Here is a 19078-nt window from a genome sequence, read left to right as displayed (position 1 = left end):
ACAACTGGCGTTAAGGAAAGCGAGGCAGGGCAGCAATTGCATTTCACAAGACATGCTTCTTGCTCTCCACCAACCAAAGGGAAAGATGGGAGGCACTTAGCATGTACTCTGTGTTCAGACCCATTCATTCTGCTTTGGGATCCCAGAATGTAAAATGCCACTTTAAGGACGAAGAGTGATGACAAAGATGTAACTAATATTTGTCCCAAATCTGCTTAGACCTAATTGATAGAGGGACTGAAGTGTCTTTGAGAGCTATGGAGCCTTTCTCAGCTCTTGGTAGAGCGGTAACTCTGGAGTGAGGGTGCTGGATGCTCATGGTCACATAGAAATTCCACTGAGTCAGTGGCCTCTAGGTTCTTGTCGCTCGAATTCAACAGATGAAATCCACAGATCATGGGAGGGTGAGATTTAGAAAGGTTTTATTATAGAGCTCAAGAGAAGGAAAGGGCTCCTGTTGGATAGGAGGCAGTCCCCCCACCAAAAAAATGGGAAATAAAACTCACCTGGTGTGGTAGTTTGAATAGATAGCCCCCAATATAGTCAGTGCTTTATTAGTTTGTAGTTTGGATCTGCAGCCACCCGGCTGGGGGAGGTGTCAGTGGGCAGATCTTAAGGTGTGCTGGTGGGTCTGAGGTTTCAATCTAAAGCTGTGCAAAGTGCCGAGTTCCATCTGGAGTTCTGGAAGTGTGCTTTGGGATTAGGCTTGCAGTGTCTCTCTTTCTCTCTGTAATTGGTCCTGTGAAAGCAGGCCAGCTTCGGTTCCTTCTGCCAGTATGGAACTTCCCCTGGATCTATAAGCTTCGATAACTGTGCCTGGTTTGGAAGTTCATCTCGGCAAACCTGAAGCTGTCTGCTATACCTGGTGACTCAGATTAGGATTCATACGGGAAGGAGAATTTCTTTTGGGAAGGAAAAAAAAAAACAAAAACAAAAACAAAAAAACAGGTTTTCTGGTAAGGCATTGAGTTTCTGGAATGGGGGAAATCTTTCCAGGAATCTTTGGTACAATTTTATCAGAATTTGGTACAATTTTTGGTACAATTTTATCAGAAGGGGATAATTTTCAAGCAAGTACCTTTAAATCAATGAGCCATTTCTCCAGTTCAGAAGGAAGTCATTTTCTAAGAATCTTTCTTGGAAGCTTCAATTTTCAAGAAAGAAAGAGATAAGAGAAAAAAAGGGGGGGATTCTCCTTTAGAGAGCTGGGAAGGTGGGGATAAGTGGCAAGATGGCTCTGTACCCCTGGACCCCCAAGAGGGAGTTCATCAGTGAGAAGGTGGCAAGGTGGTGCAGCTGACCTCGTTTAGCCAAGGGGAAAAAAAACGGTCCTTTTTGGGATCCTGTTACGCTAGGCTGCCCAGCCAATTTCTATCTCCTGTTCTTCATAATGATGAGCTTAAAGTTTTAGTGATAGATTAAAAGCAAGTAGTAAAGAGAGAACATTGTGGGCTGGAGAGATGGCTTAGCAGTTAAGGCACTTGACTGCAAAGCCAAAGGACCCATGTTCGATTTCCCATTACATAAAGCCAGATGCACAAGGTGGTTCATGCCATTATCTCTATCTGCCCCCCCATTCTCTCAAATAAATAAATAAAATATTTTAAATTTTTTTTAATTAAAAAATTCTTTAAAGAGAGAACATTGAAAGAAGCTTCTTCATGGAGTGTTCCAAGCGCAGCCTGCCCTTCCTCAGAGGCGCCTTGCTTTCCTGACCTGGCACAACTCCATCAGGAGCACTTTCCCATCTGTTTGCTTCCCTAACAATCTGCTGCCACCCAGGGGACACGATCTTTCTGCATTTTTGACACAAATAATTGAGTGCCAGAGTCACTGAAGCTGAGATTTGTAGCCTGACCCAAAGACATGCACATTGGTTTTAGTTTTATTTTTAAAAAAATAAGCAATGGGTTTCATTGTGGCATTTACAGATGCACCATTATACTTTGCTCCATTTGTTCCCTTCACCTACAGCCTACCCCACCCAAGTGACCTGTCCGTCCTCTTTTTTAAAGAAAGTGTGTGTGTGTGTGTGTGTGTGTGTGTGTGTGTGTGTGTGTTGTGATGTGTGAACGTTCAAGTGTGGCTGTGGGCACACAGATGTCATGGCACATGTGGAGAGGTCAAAGGACACCCTCAGGTGTTAATCCTCGCCTTCCACCTTGGTGGACCCAGGTCTCTTGTCCGCTGCTGCACACACCAGGCTAGCTGCCCATGAGCATCAAGCCGTACTCCTGCCTCACTGCAGGAACACAGGGGTTACAGATCTGCATCACTGCGTCTGGCTTCACACGAGAGCTGAGCATGTGAGCTCAGGTTGTCGTGTTTGCACAACAAGCACCTTTACCCGCCGAGCTACCTTCCCAGCCTGAAATTCTTTGGGCTGGGTGGGGGGGGGCACACGCAGCACTGGGGATGTTACTCAATGCCTCACACATGCTAACCAAGACCTTGAGGTCTTCATTAGCTAGTAATCAGCATAGTCAGCATTTTAGTAAGCAGTTCTTCCCAAAGGTATGTGTTTAGGATGGGGAGGGGTTGTTAAGAGTCATACCTATTAATAAGGAGTTTTAAAAAAAATATTATTTATTTATTTGGGAGAAGGAGGCAGAGAGAAAGAATGGGCACGCCAGGGCCTCCAGCCACTGCAAATAAACTCCAAATGCAAGTGCCACCTTGTGCATCTGGCTTAAGTGGGTCATGGAGAGTCGAACCAGGATCCTTTGGCTTTGCAGGCAAGTGCCTTAACAGCTAAGCCAATCTCTCCAGCCCTTGATAAGGAGTTTTAAAGATTGAATATTGTGCTATTTGCAACTCTCTTGCTACTTGCTTTACCCACTTCATACCTCAGTTAAAAAGAAAAGTCTGGCCGGGTGTAATGGCACACGCGTTTAATCCCAGCACTCGGGAGGCAGAGGTAGGAGGATCACCGTGAATTCAAGGCCACCCTGAGACTACATAGTGAATTCCAGGGTCAGCCTGAGTTTAAGTGAAACCCTATCTCGATAAACAAAACAACAACAACAAAAGTCTGCCTCGCGAAGTCGTCATGATTAAGGGAGTTATGGAAAGGTCAGAGGTATTCAAATATGATCCAGTGGTCCATAAGAAAGAAACCGAAAACGGAACCAGAAAGGCCCTGAAGAGACCACCATCCAGGCTCGCTTATGCGTTGTGGATGAAGAAGCCAGAGCGACGGCCAAGCCTGGCGATGGCCACCAGGCGGCGCACGAGAACTTCGATGTTTTAGTTGCCCATGGCAACCGCGGTCCTAGGGTCTCGCCAGCCTGGACCAAGCGGCAAGATGGCTCTGTACTCCTGGAGCCCCGAGAAGGGGTTCGTCAGACAGAACATGATGCGGCCGGCCTCGGTCTCCACCAGCCTCTCGCTGGAGTTATGCACCTTCCCCACCACCCTGGGCTCCTCGGTGGCGGCCGCCGCGCTGGAGCAGCTCCTTGTTGTGGGTGAGAATCCCCCAGGGAGCGAGCATCGGCTTGGAGATGATGGACTGCTGGGCGCCCGGTCCCCAGCAGGAAGCCCAGGACGACCCCTGGCCGCTGCAGAGCCTTCTGCTCCTCGTGGGCTGGGGCGACGGGAGCTGCACAGCAGTTGCGGTGCTTGACCCAACTCACTGTAATTGCTGGCGGGCAAAGCCCAGGACTCCCAAGCCATTCGCACTGACCTCATGATCTGCCTTCCACTTAAGTGTTTTCTCCCTTTCTTTTGCAAGTTAATCCCGTTCCACTTTTTTTTTTTTTTTTTTTTGTCGCATGAGGCAAAGAAAGTTAGATAATGTTGGGGAAATTTGGACCAGAGACAATGTCAACATTCTTGTTTTGGGTTGGACTTTAAAATGTCACCCATGGGCTTTGTGTTTTGAACCGTTTGTCCCCCGGCTGCTGGGGATATTTTTGGGGCAAGCTGTGACATCTTTAGGAGGTGCGGCCACGATGCTAGTACTATGTCATTAGCACAGGGCCTTTGAAGGTCATCCCCAGCTATTGGACCACACCTAGCTTTTTGCTTCCTGGTCAGATGTGATGTGAACAGCCTTTTTATATTACCACTGCTGTCACTGCAGCTGCCTGGCCACACCTTCCCCACCATGATGGAGCAAAACCTTTGAAACTTCGAGCCAAAATAGAATTGTCCTCACCTAAGTTATTTCTGTCAGGTATTTTGGTCACAGCCCTGCAGAAGTAGTGAATGCAATAGTTCCTCAGTAAGAACACTCAGCCTGTTCATTATGGAAGGGCCTTCCTCGTTCACAGCAAAGACACTGAGGCAATCTAGGAGCTAGCACCCCATTGTTTCACCATAACCATTTTGTTGCTTCAAAATAATTATGCTAGTTTCTGAGACAATGCCAAGGAATATTTTCTTTTTCCATTTCTTAGACGATCTAATTGGATTTCACAGTGCTTATAGGCTTGGGAAATTATTATTATGAAGAACGCTGGGGCTGGAGAGATGGCTTAGCAGTTCAGGTGCTCCTCTGCAAAGCCTAAGGACTCATGTTCTACTCTCCAGGTCCCACATAAGCCAGACATACAATGACACAAGCATGTAATGTCATATGTGCACACAAGGGGGCGCATGCATCTGGAGTTCGATTTCAGTGACTGGAGGCCCTGGCAACCAATTCCCTCTCTCTCTCTCTCCCTCTGTCTCTCTCTCTCTCTCTCTCTCTCCCTCTCTCCCTCTCTCTCTCACTCTCCCACTCGCTCGCCCTCTCCCTCTCGCTCTCCCTCTCCCTCTCCCTCTCCCTCTCTCTCTCTCTCTCTCTCTCTCTCTGGCTCTGTCACATAAAAAATGGCCAATATGTTGAGCTTGCCTCAAAATATAAAAGAAAAGAACACTAGTCACTAATGACTTGGATTATTCACTGTTAAAATGATAGAGCTCAGACCTTAAATTCTATGTCTGCTAAGCCCTGGTACTTATGCAGAAGTATGTTTTCTGCTAAAAATATCTGGACACTTGGGAAGTTTTTAATAGGAAGAAACTTCATTAAGACTTTGTAGCTTGGTGTGGTGGCTCTTGCTTTTAATCCTAACATTTGAAAGGCAGAGGCCAGAGGATCATAAACTGAAGTTCATCCTCAGCTACATAGCAAGTTTAAGACAAACCTGGAGTATATGAGGCCCTGTCTCAAAAAAACAAAAATAAATAAATAAAAGTAAATAAAATTAAGGCGTCTTACTTTGAGTATAGGTAATACAACATGAAAGCATGTAGCTCTCTGGCCCATTTGCAAATAAGAACAAGCTTGTTCTCAGTGACTGTCCATGTCTCTTTTGCGCACGTCCTTAGTTTAAGAGCACAGTTCTGTAGGAGAGTCCAAGCTCCCGGAACTGAGGACAGACACTGTGATTCTCTCTTCTGAGGGATGGAAGTAGTTGTGAACTGCATGGGCACTTGAGTCACAGCCATTGTGTTTAAACAGGGTTGTGGGCTGTGGCTCATTTCTCATCTGTGAAGTGAAACTCAAAGAAGTAGAAACACAAAGTATTAGGTAACACATATAGAACAAGATAGATCACATCAAACTCATCTCACACATGAGGATGCAGGCCAGGAATCCATAAATAACTTCCTCGATTTTCTCTTCCTTTCCTTTTATTCTTACTTTCCCTTCCTCTTGTTACTCAATATTCTTGACTTTATCACCTTTGTCAGCATTCTAGAGGACCCTTCTCTTTGTGTGTGTGTGTGGGGGGGGTGTCTCTCCTTACACCATGAGTGAGGGGAAAGAAGACCTCATTAACTACACATTGAATAAAAGGGGCTGGAATTGACTTCATGCCTACAGTTTTACCAATAGGTAATCTCATTCTATGCTTCCAATTTCTGCACAAAAGTAAAAATTTACCATGACATTTTGAAAATTAATTCACTGTGTGTTTCTTGCACAATATTATTTTATATTCACTGTGAAGTTATATGTATAGGTATGAAACAATTCTTAAATTTACATTAAATTTACAATAATGTAAATTGGCCTGTAAGCTCTATCCTATTTGTAAATGTTTATTGATTTTTATTTTTAATCTTGGTCAGATTATTTCTTTCTTTCATAAGATATGCAAAGAAGAGCCTTAAGAGGAAAGTGCCCTTAAGGAAACATTCATCTAACATTTATCTAAATTCAAATACTATATAATAAACAAAAGACATTCAAATCATACAATAGGCATTCAGAAATAGATATAACTTCTAACATTTGAATGAGCCTATGGAGGGCTAAGTAAGATTTGAACATATAAGGGATCTTAATTTCCTAATTTTTTTTCCAGAACAATCTCTGAAAGGTGACTCTTTCAAATGCAATGAAGAAATGCGGACCTTTCTTAAGGACATTGCTGTAGCTGTCAAAAAATTGGTATCGTACTGTCTTTGAGAACTATTTTTTTCTAACATCCACTTACTTCTTCACCAAACTTTAATTAAGTACCAACTCTATTCAAAATGTGTAAGTAGGTGACAGGGGAAAATATCTACCCTATGTTAAAATATTTTTTCTTTCAAGTTACTAAGCATTGATAACAGTATAGAGTGTTGTCAATTTTCCATGTACAAAATTGGCTTACAGGGCTTATGCAAAGGGCCAGGTTACCCCCGAAGGAAAAGCCATGTAGTGATGAGAGAGCTCAGTTAACGTGTAGACCATGTGGGCAAGAGCTTGAGATACAACATGTAAGCAGTGCTTAAAACCAACCAAACCAAACAAAAAGAAATCAGTAAGCCCGCCAAACTAGAACCAACCATCCTGCAGCAAGCTGGGGGAAACCACACGGATGCTATCAGTTCACTGTTTCCCATAAGCAGCTCTTTTCACGACTGGCAAAAGATGAATTGACATCAAATTAAAAAAAAAAAAAAAGATGAATTGACATCTATTTGATGGAAGTAGACTGCATGGCGGGCAGAACAGAAACCTTTCGATTACACAAATAGTCACTATCAAAGACATACCCAAGAAATGTTTTTTAGAATTTCCTTTTGGATGTCCTAGATATATGTCAGTTTTTGTTTTTTTTTTTTTAAGTCTGGACGTTATTTAAAAGGCTTCTTTAGTAGGGTCAAAATGGTGACATCTTCATTTGCTTTAAAAATATCAAATACAGGGGCTGGAGAGATGGCTTAGCAGTTAAGGCACTTGCATTGCTTAAGAAACCAACCTCATTGTTTAGGTACATTGACTTTTTTAAAAAAATGTAATTTACTTATTTTTTTCAGGAAGAAATGAGAAAAAATACAATTGATCTTCTGGAAATTGAAAGCATGGAACTGAGCAGGCTCTACTTTCTGCTTGAAACAGTACCTGACAGCCTTAACAGGGAGATGGAAGGTAGCTTGAAGGTTTTGGCTGCACATATTTAGCTTATCTTATAAGGAAATAAAGTCAAGTATTTTGAACAAGATGAGTTTAATAGTTGTTGTTGGTATAAGCATAGCTAGAAAGCTTAACACATAAACAGAGGATATGTAATCCATAATGATTTCCTCATACTTTAAATGGAAGTAATGTATCATATAGAATTTTAATTCATATAATTTAGTTTCTAAGTAGATTAAAGAGACAAGGACCGGATCATTCAGAATTAATACTTACACAATTAAGTTAGTCAGAGTAACTGGCCACCATTCTACTTTTTGTCCCTATGACTTGAAGGCAATTCTAGGTAGTTCACATAACTGGTATGCTACAATATTTGTCCTATAGTGACTGGCTGTTTCACATAGCATTATGTATGTAAGGTTTACTCATGCTGTAGCAGGTGTCAGACTTTCTTTCCTTCATAAGGATAACTAATGTTCCATTGTGTTTGTTCATTGCACCTTGTTTATCTGCCCAGTTGCTGATGGATTGTACACTTGCTTCTATCTTTTGGCTACTGTGAATAATGTTGTTATGAGCATGAGCATCCAAGTATCTAGTTAAGACCCTGTTTTTAATTCTTTTAGTTTCATATGCAGAAATGAAACTGCTGGATTGTATGATAATTCTGCGTGTATTTTTTAAAACCAACCAAAGTGTATTAATTGCACAGTGGCTGCACCACTTTATCTGGCCACCAGCAATGCATAAGATTTCCGTTTTCTCCACATCCTTGCAACCACTTGTTATAGTCTTGTCTTGTCTTCTTTCTTTCTTTCTTTCTTTCTTTCTTTCTTTCTTTCTTTCTTTCTTTCTTTCTTTCTTTCTTTCTTTCTTTCTAATGAGAACCATTCTATTGAGAATTGATAAGGATCTCACTGTGGTTTTAATTTGCATGTTCACCATGGTCACTGTTTACTAACTTTTCCTGTTTTTATTTGCTATCAGTATATCTTCCGCGAAGAAATATCCATCCAGGTCATTTGTCTTTCTTGCAATTAGATGAAGTGAGTGTTGTAGGTATTTTCTACATATACACAATGTAATCCTTACGAGATAAATCCTTACTAGATAAAGCACTTGCAAATATTTTCTCCTATTCTATGACTTGCATTTTCACTCTGTTGACAGTGACCTTTGGTGAAAACTTTTAATTTTGATATGATCTGATTCACCTATTTTTTTTTTTTCTTTTGCTGGCTATGCTTTAGCTATTGTACCCAAGAAACCACTGCCAAATCTAAAGTCACTGGACCCACGGTCAGGCATCAGAGTCGGCATGTTCACAAGATTCTCTCGTTATGCATGTACATATTTTTATTGAGAATTTGAATACATGAACATCCTGTAGCATAGTCCTCTCCCATCACCTTCTTCTGACCCCTTTCCCCAGCTCCTTGCATGGAAACCCTTCTTCTTTCTGAAGAGTCCTTTTTCTATGTGATATGTCTTTCTGCATGTCCATTCTATGATCTTTGTGGAAGTTTTGGTGGGTTCATGCCTATGCATGTTTAAGACACAAACTTGGAGAAACTCTGGTAACTTGAGTGATTTAACAAGTAACCTAGCAATGAAAACTAAAAACTGGGAACAATGTACTCTAAATCTCTTGGTGGGGGTGGGGCAGGGAGAAGCTGACACCAGCCAGCTTTCTATATGGAAGCAGATGGTCCAGCAGCTTTCAAGACAGCAGCTTATTGACCTTCTGTCTGTTAGGCCCTGAATAATTACCTGAATTGCTTTGTAATTTATTTATGGAAATATTGATTTTTATTACATTGAGTTCCTCAGAAAAGAAAGTCTAAGGCTTTAGTTTTTAACACCATGTTTTAAAGGAATATAATCTGAAGAGGAAAGGAGGATGAGGAGACCAACACAGAAGAAGGGAGAGGCACCATGTAAGGCATTATAATGTCGGCTACAGCTACCTGCAATTAGTTAATGATGAGAACAAGCCCCTAAAGTGTTTTCTCTTCTCAATGCCACCCACTGGCGAGAGTGGAGAAAGGACGCATGCTTTGCCTCCAGTACATCATTAGCCACGTGTTTGCCTCACCTCCTAAGTGCCCTACAGCTCTGCTCCTTCTCAAATAACAGCCGCATCTCCACTTGCTTTTAAGAGTGTGTCAGAAGTGCGCGCAGATTAAATATCTCGGAGATAAATCAAATGAAGGTGAAGATTGCAAAGATGGATAATGAAGCTGAGTTTCTGAAGAAGAGAATAGCTGATCTGAGGGATATTAATGAAACTCTGGGGTAGGTATTTTTTTCTTTTTTTATTCATTCAGGCCTTGAGAAAGTAGAGGTCTAGGACTAGAGTTGGAAAACTGTCCTAGGGCTCACCTGCTGACCGTGAACTGGGGCTGAGCAAGGTAAGAGGTGGATCTCAGCTGACGTTGACCCAGGCTGGCAAGGGCACTAAGAGCAGGGAATCTTCAACAGGAGCAGCAGGTCCTCAGCAGTGAAGACTCTCTGCTGGTGAGTTGCACTCTACTTCAAAGGCTGCCTCCTAAGGTGAAGGTACACAGGGCTCCTTATTTCTATTTTATAGAATAGGTTTACACCCCACCATCCCACTCCAAAGAGTTATGATACTATTGTAAATATATATCAAGCCAGAACTTTCACATCAAGTTACATTCCTTAAAGGTATTGTGTCATGCTCATAACAGAGATGGAGTTGGTTCCCAGTAAAGGCTCCAGAGTTTATGCGTGGTTAAACAGACAGCACAAACAACTGCTGGGAGCTCAGGGCCTCACAGCTCTCTTTACTTCTGGTCCGTGTTGCCTTAGAACAGTGCTTCCCTGCAAGGGCCTCATTCGCTCCATCTGTAAAACTGGATTCAGAACACTCAATGAAGCTCATATGAGGAAGGTTTATTCTAAAAGAGGAAGCCAGCAAAATAATTGAGGAATAAGTTAGCACTGTGAGCAAGTTTGTAAGGCAGATGCATAAATATATTAAATTAGTTTAACTTAATTTGATAAAATTGTAGAATGAGAGCTCTCCAAGAACCCTTTTTACGAGGGAAAACAATCTTGGAAAGCTATAATAATCAGAAGATTGGTGCACAGGATCCCAAAACATCCAGAGTCATGTGGGGTCCACCTGGCAGGTTCCAGCCCTCGGAAAACCTGTTCTGGGAGGTACCTCATGAAAAAGGAAGCTCAAATTGACATAAGTTTGGGGAATACTGAATATTCTAACTCCTATCGAGGATTCGCAATTCATATTTGTATATGAGGCATGCTGGAGCCACATTCGTCAGGAACAACTAAAAATAGACTATTTCTAAACCAGTAACCAAAAATAGAACGAGCAGATGGGTACTCATCTCAAGCAACATCATACCATATATCCTTGTGAGTTTCAAGCTCCAATGAGCATCAGGATGCCTAAGAGGGCTTGTTAAAACACAAATTAAGGCTGGAGAGATTGCTTAGTTGTTAAGGCATTTGTCTGTAAAGCCAAAGGACCCAGGTTTGATTCCCTAGGACCCACATAAGCCAGATGAACAAGGTAGCGCATGTGTCTGGAGTTTGTTTGCAGTGGCTGAAGGCGGTGGCACACCCATGCTCGCTTACTCTCTCCCTCCCTCTCTCTCTCTCTCTCTCAAATAAATCAAATAAAATATATTTTTCTTAAAAAAAGAAAAACACAAATCACTGGGACTTAGTAGGCTTAGGAGAGTCCAGGGTGGGGATAAGAATCTGCATTCTTATCAAGTTCTTGAGTGACACAGCTGCCTGTTCTTAACTTTGGAGAGCAACTGCTTGTAGACAAGCCTTAATGGAAAGATATATTCTAAATAGACAATGCTTATTTGATGAGCTTACATCATCAAAATACAAGCACTTGTGGTAAATAAAGATACATTATCAAGGTGTTCACAGGCTATGACGGGTGATAGTGAGCATATCTCATCTCCTAGGTGGTTTTGGAAAACTTGAAACATGACAGGCCTTTGGACAGGGTGTCCTGTCTTTAGGTCCTATTTCTATTTTTTATTGATCTATTTTTTAAACACCACACACTTCTCATTTTAACATTTTATTTATTTATTTGAGAGAAAGAGAGAATAGACATGCCAGGGCCTCCAGCCACTGCAAATGAACTCCAGGCATATGTGCATCTGGTTCACATGGGTCCTGGGGAACTGAACACCACTGAGCCATCTCTCCAGCCCCCATTTCTGTTTATACAAGTTTTGTTCTCAACACACTCTTAGGGCTTTTGACTTGCTTTCTTCCCTGAGGCTCTTCAACCCTTGGGCTGATTCATTTTTAGGTTTCTTGTGCTGGACTCAAAAGCACCTGCTCTCTGACACCTCACTGAACCTCTCCCTGTCCTTTATCACAGCTCGAGAGTGGAGTTCACCCCTGAAAATTAAACTTCCCAACAGCTTGGTCCTAATTACCTGAGTACTTCCCATCCTAAGTCTCTAACCCTGGGGACTAAAGAAAAGAAATGTCTTTATCACTGGAGTAAAAAGTAAACCAGAAATGCTATTGCTTATCCCTCCAGATATTTTGTTGTTAGTCACCACCAGCAGAGCTATGGGCACCTTTATAACCCACCTTTCTTTGAAAAGTAAATGCAATATATGATTGTAACTATCTGGTTTCCCCAGCACTCAGGTTTTCCTCAGAGAGATGTGGCCAGTGGTGACTGTATTAGGTTAATGACCCTTCTTGTGCTGTGGTCTGTGCAGGAGGATGAGAATCGGACCTCAAGCACACGCTGAAATACTAGTAAAGAGAGACTCAGCCTCCCTTTTCACTAGATTCTGTCCAGAGGAAGGCTGGCTTTCTCCTGGGCTCACCTACCCTGTAGGGCTGTGTTATCAGGCTGCTTGGAGGTGTGCTGAACTAATTTCCTTTAGCTTAATAGCCTGCCTCAGGGTGGTACGACAGATATGTGATGGCATACAAAAAAAAATTCATCTGGCCAGATCCCATTCACCTATCCAAAATGCCTTTTAGTAATAAAAACAACTTATTTATTTGAGAGTGAGAGAAGTGCAGATAGAGAGAACAGAGAAAGAGAGAATGGGCATGCCAGGGACTCCAGCCACTGCAAGCAAACACCAGACACTTGTGCCATCTTATACATCTGGCTTTACTTGGGTACTAGGGAATCAAACCTAGGTCCTTTGGCTTTACTGGCAAATGCTTTAACTGCTAAGCCATCTCTCCAGCCCCCAAAATACCTTTTTAATCATTTTATATTCCAAACCAAAATATCCACTAGTTACTGCTTGGCAGACAGGGTGGCTGGAGTGAGGAAGGAACCATGGCCATTTTGCAGTGGGTAAGTCAGTAAAGAGATGCTGGGCTAACACTTCTGCTTCCTTCTGTCCGTATCTCAGGCAGGTTGAAGTGATCACAGGCACATGGAGATAATAAGCATCTCTGGGCTGGGGAGATGGCTCAGTGGTTGAGGCGCCGGCTCAGTGCAGGTTAATTTGGCAGCCACTCATGCAAAGGAATAGGAATTCATTTCCAGCAGCAAGAGACCCTGGCATTCACACACACACACACACACACACACACACACACACACATACACACACAACCAAATGAAAATTAAAGTCCAGTATGGTGGCACATTCCTTTAGTCCCAGCCCTCAGAAGGCAGAGGTAGGAGGATCACCAGGAATTGAGGCCACCCTGAGACTACATAGTGAATTCCAGTCCAGCTACCTCAAGAAACCAAAAGTAAATAAATTAATGATTTTTAAATGATTAAAGAAACATCCCCCACTCACTCCTCGCAATGCCCCTCTTTGCAAGGGCTCATCTCACCACCCAGGCTCTGCAGCCCTTCCTTTCCTAAGAGCCATCCTTGTCACATCATGGTGGGAGATGTTCTTTTCTCCTAGAGAAAAGCAAGAACAGCTGGCACAGCAGCACACCAAGTTTGTCCTGGCCCTGAACCACACCATGGAGGAAAAGGCCACAGCCACCATGTACATCAATGAGACCTATACCAGGATAAACTTTGAGAAAGAAGAAATAGCACTGCAAAAACTATGTCTCCAAGAAGCACAGGAGTTAATAGAAAAACACAGAGCTGACTACACTACAAAGAAACATCAAATGGCTAGCCAGGCAAGTGTCATGGGTTGTTATATTTTAAATACATAATTTAGAAATTAAGATGGGGAAAAGGAAATCATTTATTTGTCATCAAAGCTAGCCAGCAAGTATTATGTGTGGGTGCCTCCTATAAACTCTTGGACCAGGAAGTTAGTGGGAAGCTAAAGGTTATCTGGAGCCTCTTGGAGTATCATTTGATTGTGTCCCAGCACCTCGGTTCCTGGAAAGAATATAGACTCAGAACTCCTGAGTCTGTGCTGGTCCCTGGCTTACATGCACTCATGTAATCTAACGAAGAATTTGTCACCATCTCTCTAGCTACAGTCCTGAGATGGCATCTATATGGTCGGGTCCTGGGAGTTCAGACAGGACTCCAGGCAGTACCTGCTGCTTCTGCTGAACCAGGTGTCAGAGGGGCTGCCAGAGCCCAGGGCACAAAGAGCAAACAGTGTTTGGAGACTGGCAGTTCTGAAAAGGGTGGCAGGGGTAACTATTGCCTCTTTGTTTGCCCCATGGAGGCTGCACCTTCAGCTGTACTGTTATTCCAAGTTCACCCTCCACCGGCTTGTGTCCTTATCTCTCTGGTCGTGCTCTGGTTATTCAGGAAAAGTGGGATTGTTTCCATAGTAGAGGTTGTGGGCAGCAGCCCCCATCTCTCTTCTGCAGGGGTAGTGGAGCTCAGGGCAGGAGCTGCTGTGGAGCACCGCATGAGGCCCTTTCCAAGGGGAATCCGGGTAGAGATGTTGGAAGCTGGGCTCAGGCTTGCAATGTTGGGATATATTGAATAGGAAGGAAGAGATGGAGAGAGGAGGGTAGTGAGGCAAGGAGGAAGGAGGGAAGGAAGGGAGGGAAAGAAGGAGGGAGGGAGGGTCTCACTCTGTAGCCTAAGCTGCCTCCAAACTCACAGCAACCCTCCTGCCGCAGTCTTTCAAGTGCTGAGATTTATAGAAGTGAGCCACCACACCTAGAATTTCTTAAATCAATTTTAAACACTACAGGGAAGGCTTTTTCTTCCTTACAATTCTTTAATATAGACATTAAACCTAAGAAAGAAAGTTCCCCAGAACTTCATGTAGGAAATGGCCACACATGAGGGGGTTGTCTTTCTTATTGCTGTATGTATATTCTCTCTCAGGAGTCCACAAACTTTCTTTCTGAAAAGGGCCAGGTAGCTAATGTTTAAAGCCATACAGCCTTTGTCACAGCTACCCAGTGTTCCATCTTAGCACAAAAGTATATATAACAGTCCCTACTGTGTAAGGGTAACTTTACATAGAGGAGGCAGCTGCCTTGGCTCAGGAGCGGTCTTCCCCTGGTGCACCTCCCTGGAAAAGGGCCAAGTTAAGATGCTTTTGGATGCAAGTAACAGAGCCATTCCTCAAACTGGCGGAACCAGTAAAGCGATTTGAGGTGGGACAGCCTCCTGGACTAGGTAGTGCCATGGCTCACCCCTGTACTCCATCTTCATACCAAGGTGGGCTTCTGGTTTCCTTCTGGTCCTAAGCAAAAACCATAAGCCCTACTTGACTGTCTGATGGGGCAGATTCAGTGAGTGTCTATCTATCTCTGGACAGCAGTGAATTCCTAAAAGAATGTCATATGCCAGGGAGCTAGACCTGAGGTAGGTGGATATGCATGCAGTCACTAAAGACATGTGACAGGCCCAGCCTGTAATTTCTCCTACTTCCTATGAGAAAGAGAAAACTCCAACAGGTATCAGAAGGTGTTCAAACATGTAAGATCTCCCCTACACAAAACAGAACCCTTCTTGCCAGTGTGATTTCTATAATACAAAATCTTGGAAGAAGACTTAAGCCAAATATGAATGGAGATTTCTGATTTTTAATCAAATTCATAAACCACTGTTCTATTCATACGCACCTGTGCTCTGGCACATAGGAAACTGATTGTTGCATCAGCTTTGCTATGCTAGCAGAAAACACCCAACCAAGAGCAGTCTGTGAAAGGAAAGGGGAATTTTGGCTTACAGACTTGAAGGGAAGCTCCTTGATGGCAGGAGAAAACAAGGGCATAAGCAGAGGGTGGACATCAGCTCCTGACCAACATCAGGTGGAAAACAGCAGCAGGAGAGTGTGCCAAAGACTGGCAAGTAGAAGCTGGCTATAATACCCATAAGCCCACCCCAACAATATACTGCCTATGCGAGGATCCAACTCCCAAATTGCCATCAGCCGAGGACCTAGCATTCAGAACACAAGAGTTTATGGGAGACACCTGAATCAAACCACCACACTTCCATCCGAGTAATGCTGGCTTGATGAAAAGCCATAGTGTTATCTTCATAGCTTGTTAATACAGAGTTGAGTATGTTCAACCTTTCTATTAACCATTACCTTGTTCTTAATCATTCATTCTGTAGGCAATCATGTTTGATTTTGATAAGAGGTGCACTTCCTTTCCTAGAGTGTAACAAATGAGGAGAGATAACTGATGATAGCAAAAATGGCAAAAAGTTCTCTCTTATTTGTAATCAGCCCTTCTTCAATAATTTTGTTATTTGTCTTTACTTGAGTTTTATTCCCCATTAAATAATATATTCTTTGGTTTATAAACTGTTCTTCTTCCTTTCTTCTCTTAATCGGCTGAGCTCCTTGTAAATGACACTCATTGCTATGGTGTTTTATTAATCAATAACACAAGGGCAAGCTGCTTTTATCATTGGCTATTAATGGTCATTGCTGTTATAAAGTTGCTATCTAAATATTTCATAATTACAATTTGACCCACATGGGTCAACACTTTCCCTTTGATACTGCAAAATCAATAAGCCCTGACTTTGTGTCATTTAGTTATTGTTTCGATTAGCTGGCATGTTTAAATAGAATGTGAATTAAACTGACCAAAGATTTTCTTAGGTATGTTATTGGTAACGGACTTTTTAACTGGTTTATTGTTGTCACTATAGATTAGTATGGCCAAACAAAACTGTGATGAAAGGAGAAAAGAAATGTACAAGTCAAAGAGAGAACTGAGCAAGTTACAATTCAAAATGACAAAGGTGAAGCAAACAGTTATGGCGAGCACAGTGGTAAGACGGCAAACCATGTTCTTCTAAACCTGACCTGGACATCTCAGTGACAGAGGAGCTGATTTCATTCACCTTCCTGCCATTCCTGGAGAGTGTTTTTGACACACTAACACAGCATCATGCATTTCTTAGTGTTATGGTGTAATTGTAGGTTTTTTCCCCTTCAGAAGTATGGCAGGCAGAAAGGAGTTTGGGATATGTTAGGTACGAATTATACTTGATGGACCAAAAGACTGAAGATGTTGATAAAAAATGCAGATAGAACTAACCAAACACACACACGTACACACACACACACACACACACACACACACACACACAATATTTTCATAAGACTGTTTCGTTTCAGAAAACACAATGAATAACCAGGGGTGACTTCTTTAAGTCCAAACACCACATGGTAGAACTGAGATTAGGCTGTTCATTGACATTGGCATGGTAGCATGAATTTGGAAAAGAGACCATTTGTCTGATTCAGTTACAAAATATTCTACAACTCTGTATTTCTATAAAAATGTTATGTGGCTTATTGAAAGCTAGCACTGTGATATGTATTTACTGATGATTATAAGATAACTTACTTTAAAGATGGAGAAGTTAAAGCCATACTGTAATCAACGTAGTTAATGTTAACATGACTTCTGTGTCAGTTAAACCCGAAATCCCTGCTAAACTTCTCTCACACTTCGATGAATTGATGAGTCTTAATGTATTTCTTGCACATATTGAAAATCCCATATAAAACCATACTGATACAATAGTAATATGGAAACATCACATTTTTCTGTCAGAAATGCACCAATAAGTTCATTATATTTGCTCACCTTATATATCTATTATGTTGTCTAATTATACAACATTGATAAGCTTAACTATTTCTCCCATATGTGTGAAATTAAGATCATTATCTCTGTTTAGATTTCAGTGTGGTAAAGATGCAGAGGTGAGGAAAATGTAGAAATTATACTAAATAAATTCCATCCCTAATCCCAAGCTCTTATTTCCAGTTTTTACTTCGTAGGTCATAAATGAAGCACTTCACCAACCTACTTTAGGAAAATTAAGCATATGCTCCTTAATAGATACTCTAATATCTCAGAGGTCCAGTTAGGCTTGCAGGTGACATAAACCCAGACCCAGGTCTAGTTCCACCTCCTGTGGTCTAGCACAAACTTGTCACATGACCCTAGGCTCAATTCTTGGTTTTACCAATCTGGAGATTGTTTATCTATTAAATGATGGCCAGTAACAGTGCCCACTGCAATGAACTTTTGTAGATATTAACAAGGCCATACCTGTTGTGCTCAGTAAATTGCACTTGAACAAGTTAATAGTTGTTGCTGATTAAGACTAGAAGATAAAATTTGTGGTACCTTCAGTTTAGAAGTCTCTGGGGCCCATCAGGATGGTGTGATGTTGGTGGTCAAAGGTGAGACATGTGTGATGTTCATCCGAGGCTATGTCCGCAGGGGCCTCAGACAACAAGGAACAGGCCCAACAGGCCTCCAGCCTTGGCCCTGCTGGTTGATTAGAAAGTTCTTTGGGCATTCTGCTAATTTTAATGGCCCTTCTAGCATTTCTTTTAAGTCTGTGACTAAATATGGCCCTGCAGTTTAATCACATGGGTGCCCTCAAAAAACAAACCCTTTCTGATCAGCTTTCACCCTGTTCTGTGACTTTGCAGGGAGATGCAAAATGACCATTTGCCCCAAGTTGGGAGCATATCCACAGCCCAAAAAATGACTCATCCAGGTTCATCTTGATGAGTTAAAATGAGCTTATTAGTAGCAGTGGAGGATTGCAGACAGCTGCACTTTCCAGAGGTTGCCAACATTTCTAACCGTGCCCTCACCAGACGCATACACCCAGGAGAGGTTACCATGGGCTCCAACCATGTAGGGCACAGACAAAGCAAGTCTATGAAAAGGCTATGTGCTTATGGGTACCCTGACCAGGGCACCCAACTGTGGGAGGAGTGGCTTGTTTTGCTGCGGTTTGGAACACAGAAGTAGGACAGCTAAAGGGTGGCTTACTGCAAATGGAGTATGTCTGGCTGGGGTTCAGAAGACCAGTGTCACTCTATCCCACTTATGTCACCCAGCATGGCTGACAGTACCTTCATGCTCCTTGTGGGTGTCTGTCTACCTAGCCCCCCCTGACATCCAGAGTTAGCAGGCTTAAGTGATATGTGCAGAGTCACTTCGTTGTCAGACAAGAACAGTGTGTGGGGGCAGCTTGTCTTCAGCTCCACCTTTCTCACAAGGTGGAAAGTAAGCCCAGTGTGCAACAAGTTTATGCCAAAATGACCTTGCAAAAGGTTTTTTCTTCGTTGATTTCTCTTTCTTTTAAGTCATGCAAACATTTTTCATAGTATCCAATTATTCCATCTCCAAAATATTGATAGCATTACTATTTTCCATATAAGCACAGCTATCAGTAAAGCAAAAGATCAGTTTGTTTGATTCTTCATGCTATCATGCGATAATACCGTTGAGATGGTTATGACAATTTTGCTCTAGCTGGCTTTTTAAATACTATAGAGAAAATGT

The 19078-nt window shown here is 42.3% G+C and overlaps 1 protein-coding gene across 1 annotated transcript in view; it reads left to right on the top strand.

Moving 5' to 3' along the window:
- The first annotated feature begins 3304 nt into the window (after positions 1–3304).
- Ccdc175 (coiled-coil domain containing 175) overlaps positions 3305–19078 on the top strand; it is a 55040-nt gene continuing 39266 nt past the window's right edge. Inside the window, exons 1-6 of the mRNA XM_012949111.2 lie at positions 3305–3464; positions 6297–6382; positions 7240–7351; positions 9502–9637; positions 13264–13492; positions 16407–16529. Of these exons, the coding sequence (XP_012804565.2) occupies positions 3305–3464; positions 6297–6382; positions 7240–7351; positions 9502–9637; positions 13264–13492; positions 16407–16529 (846 nt within the window). The remainder of the gene's footprint in view (positions 3465–6296; positions 6383–7239; positions 7352–9501; positions 9638–13263; positions 13493–16406; positions 16530–19078) is intronic.

The sequence above is a fragment of the Jaculus jaculus genome, chromosome 7 (assembly GCF_020740685.1).
Source record: "Jaculus jaculus isolate mJacJac1 chromosome 7, mJacJac1.mat.Y.cur, whole genome shotgun sequence".
Taxonomy (NCBI): domain Eukaryota; kingdom Metazoa; phylum Chordata; class Mammalia; order Rodentia; family Dipodidae; genus Jaculus; species Jaculus jaculus.
This window is presented reverse-complemented; position numbering and strand designations above follow the sequence as displayed.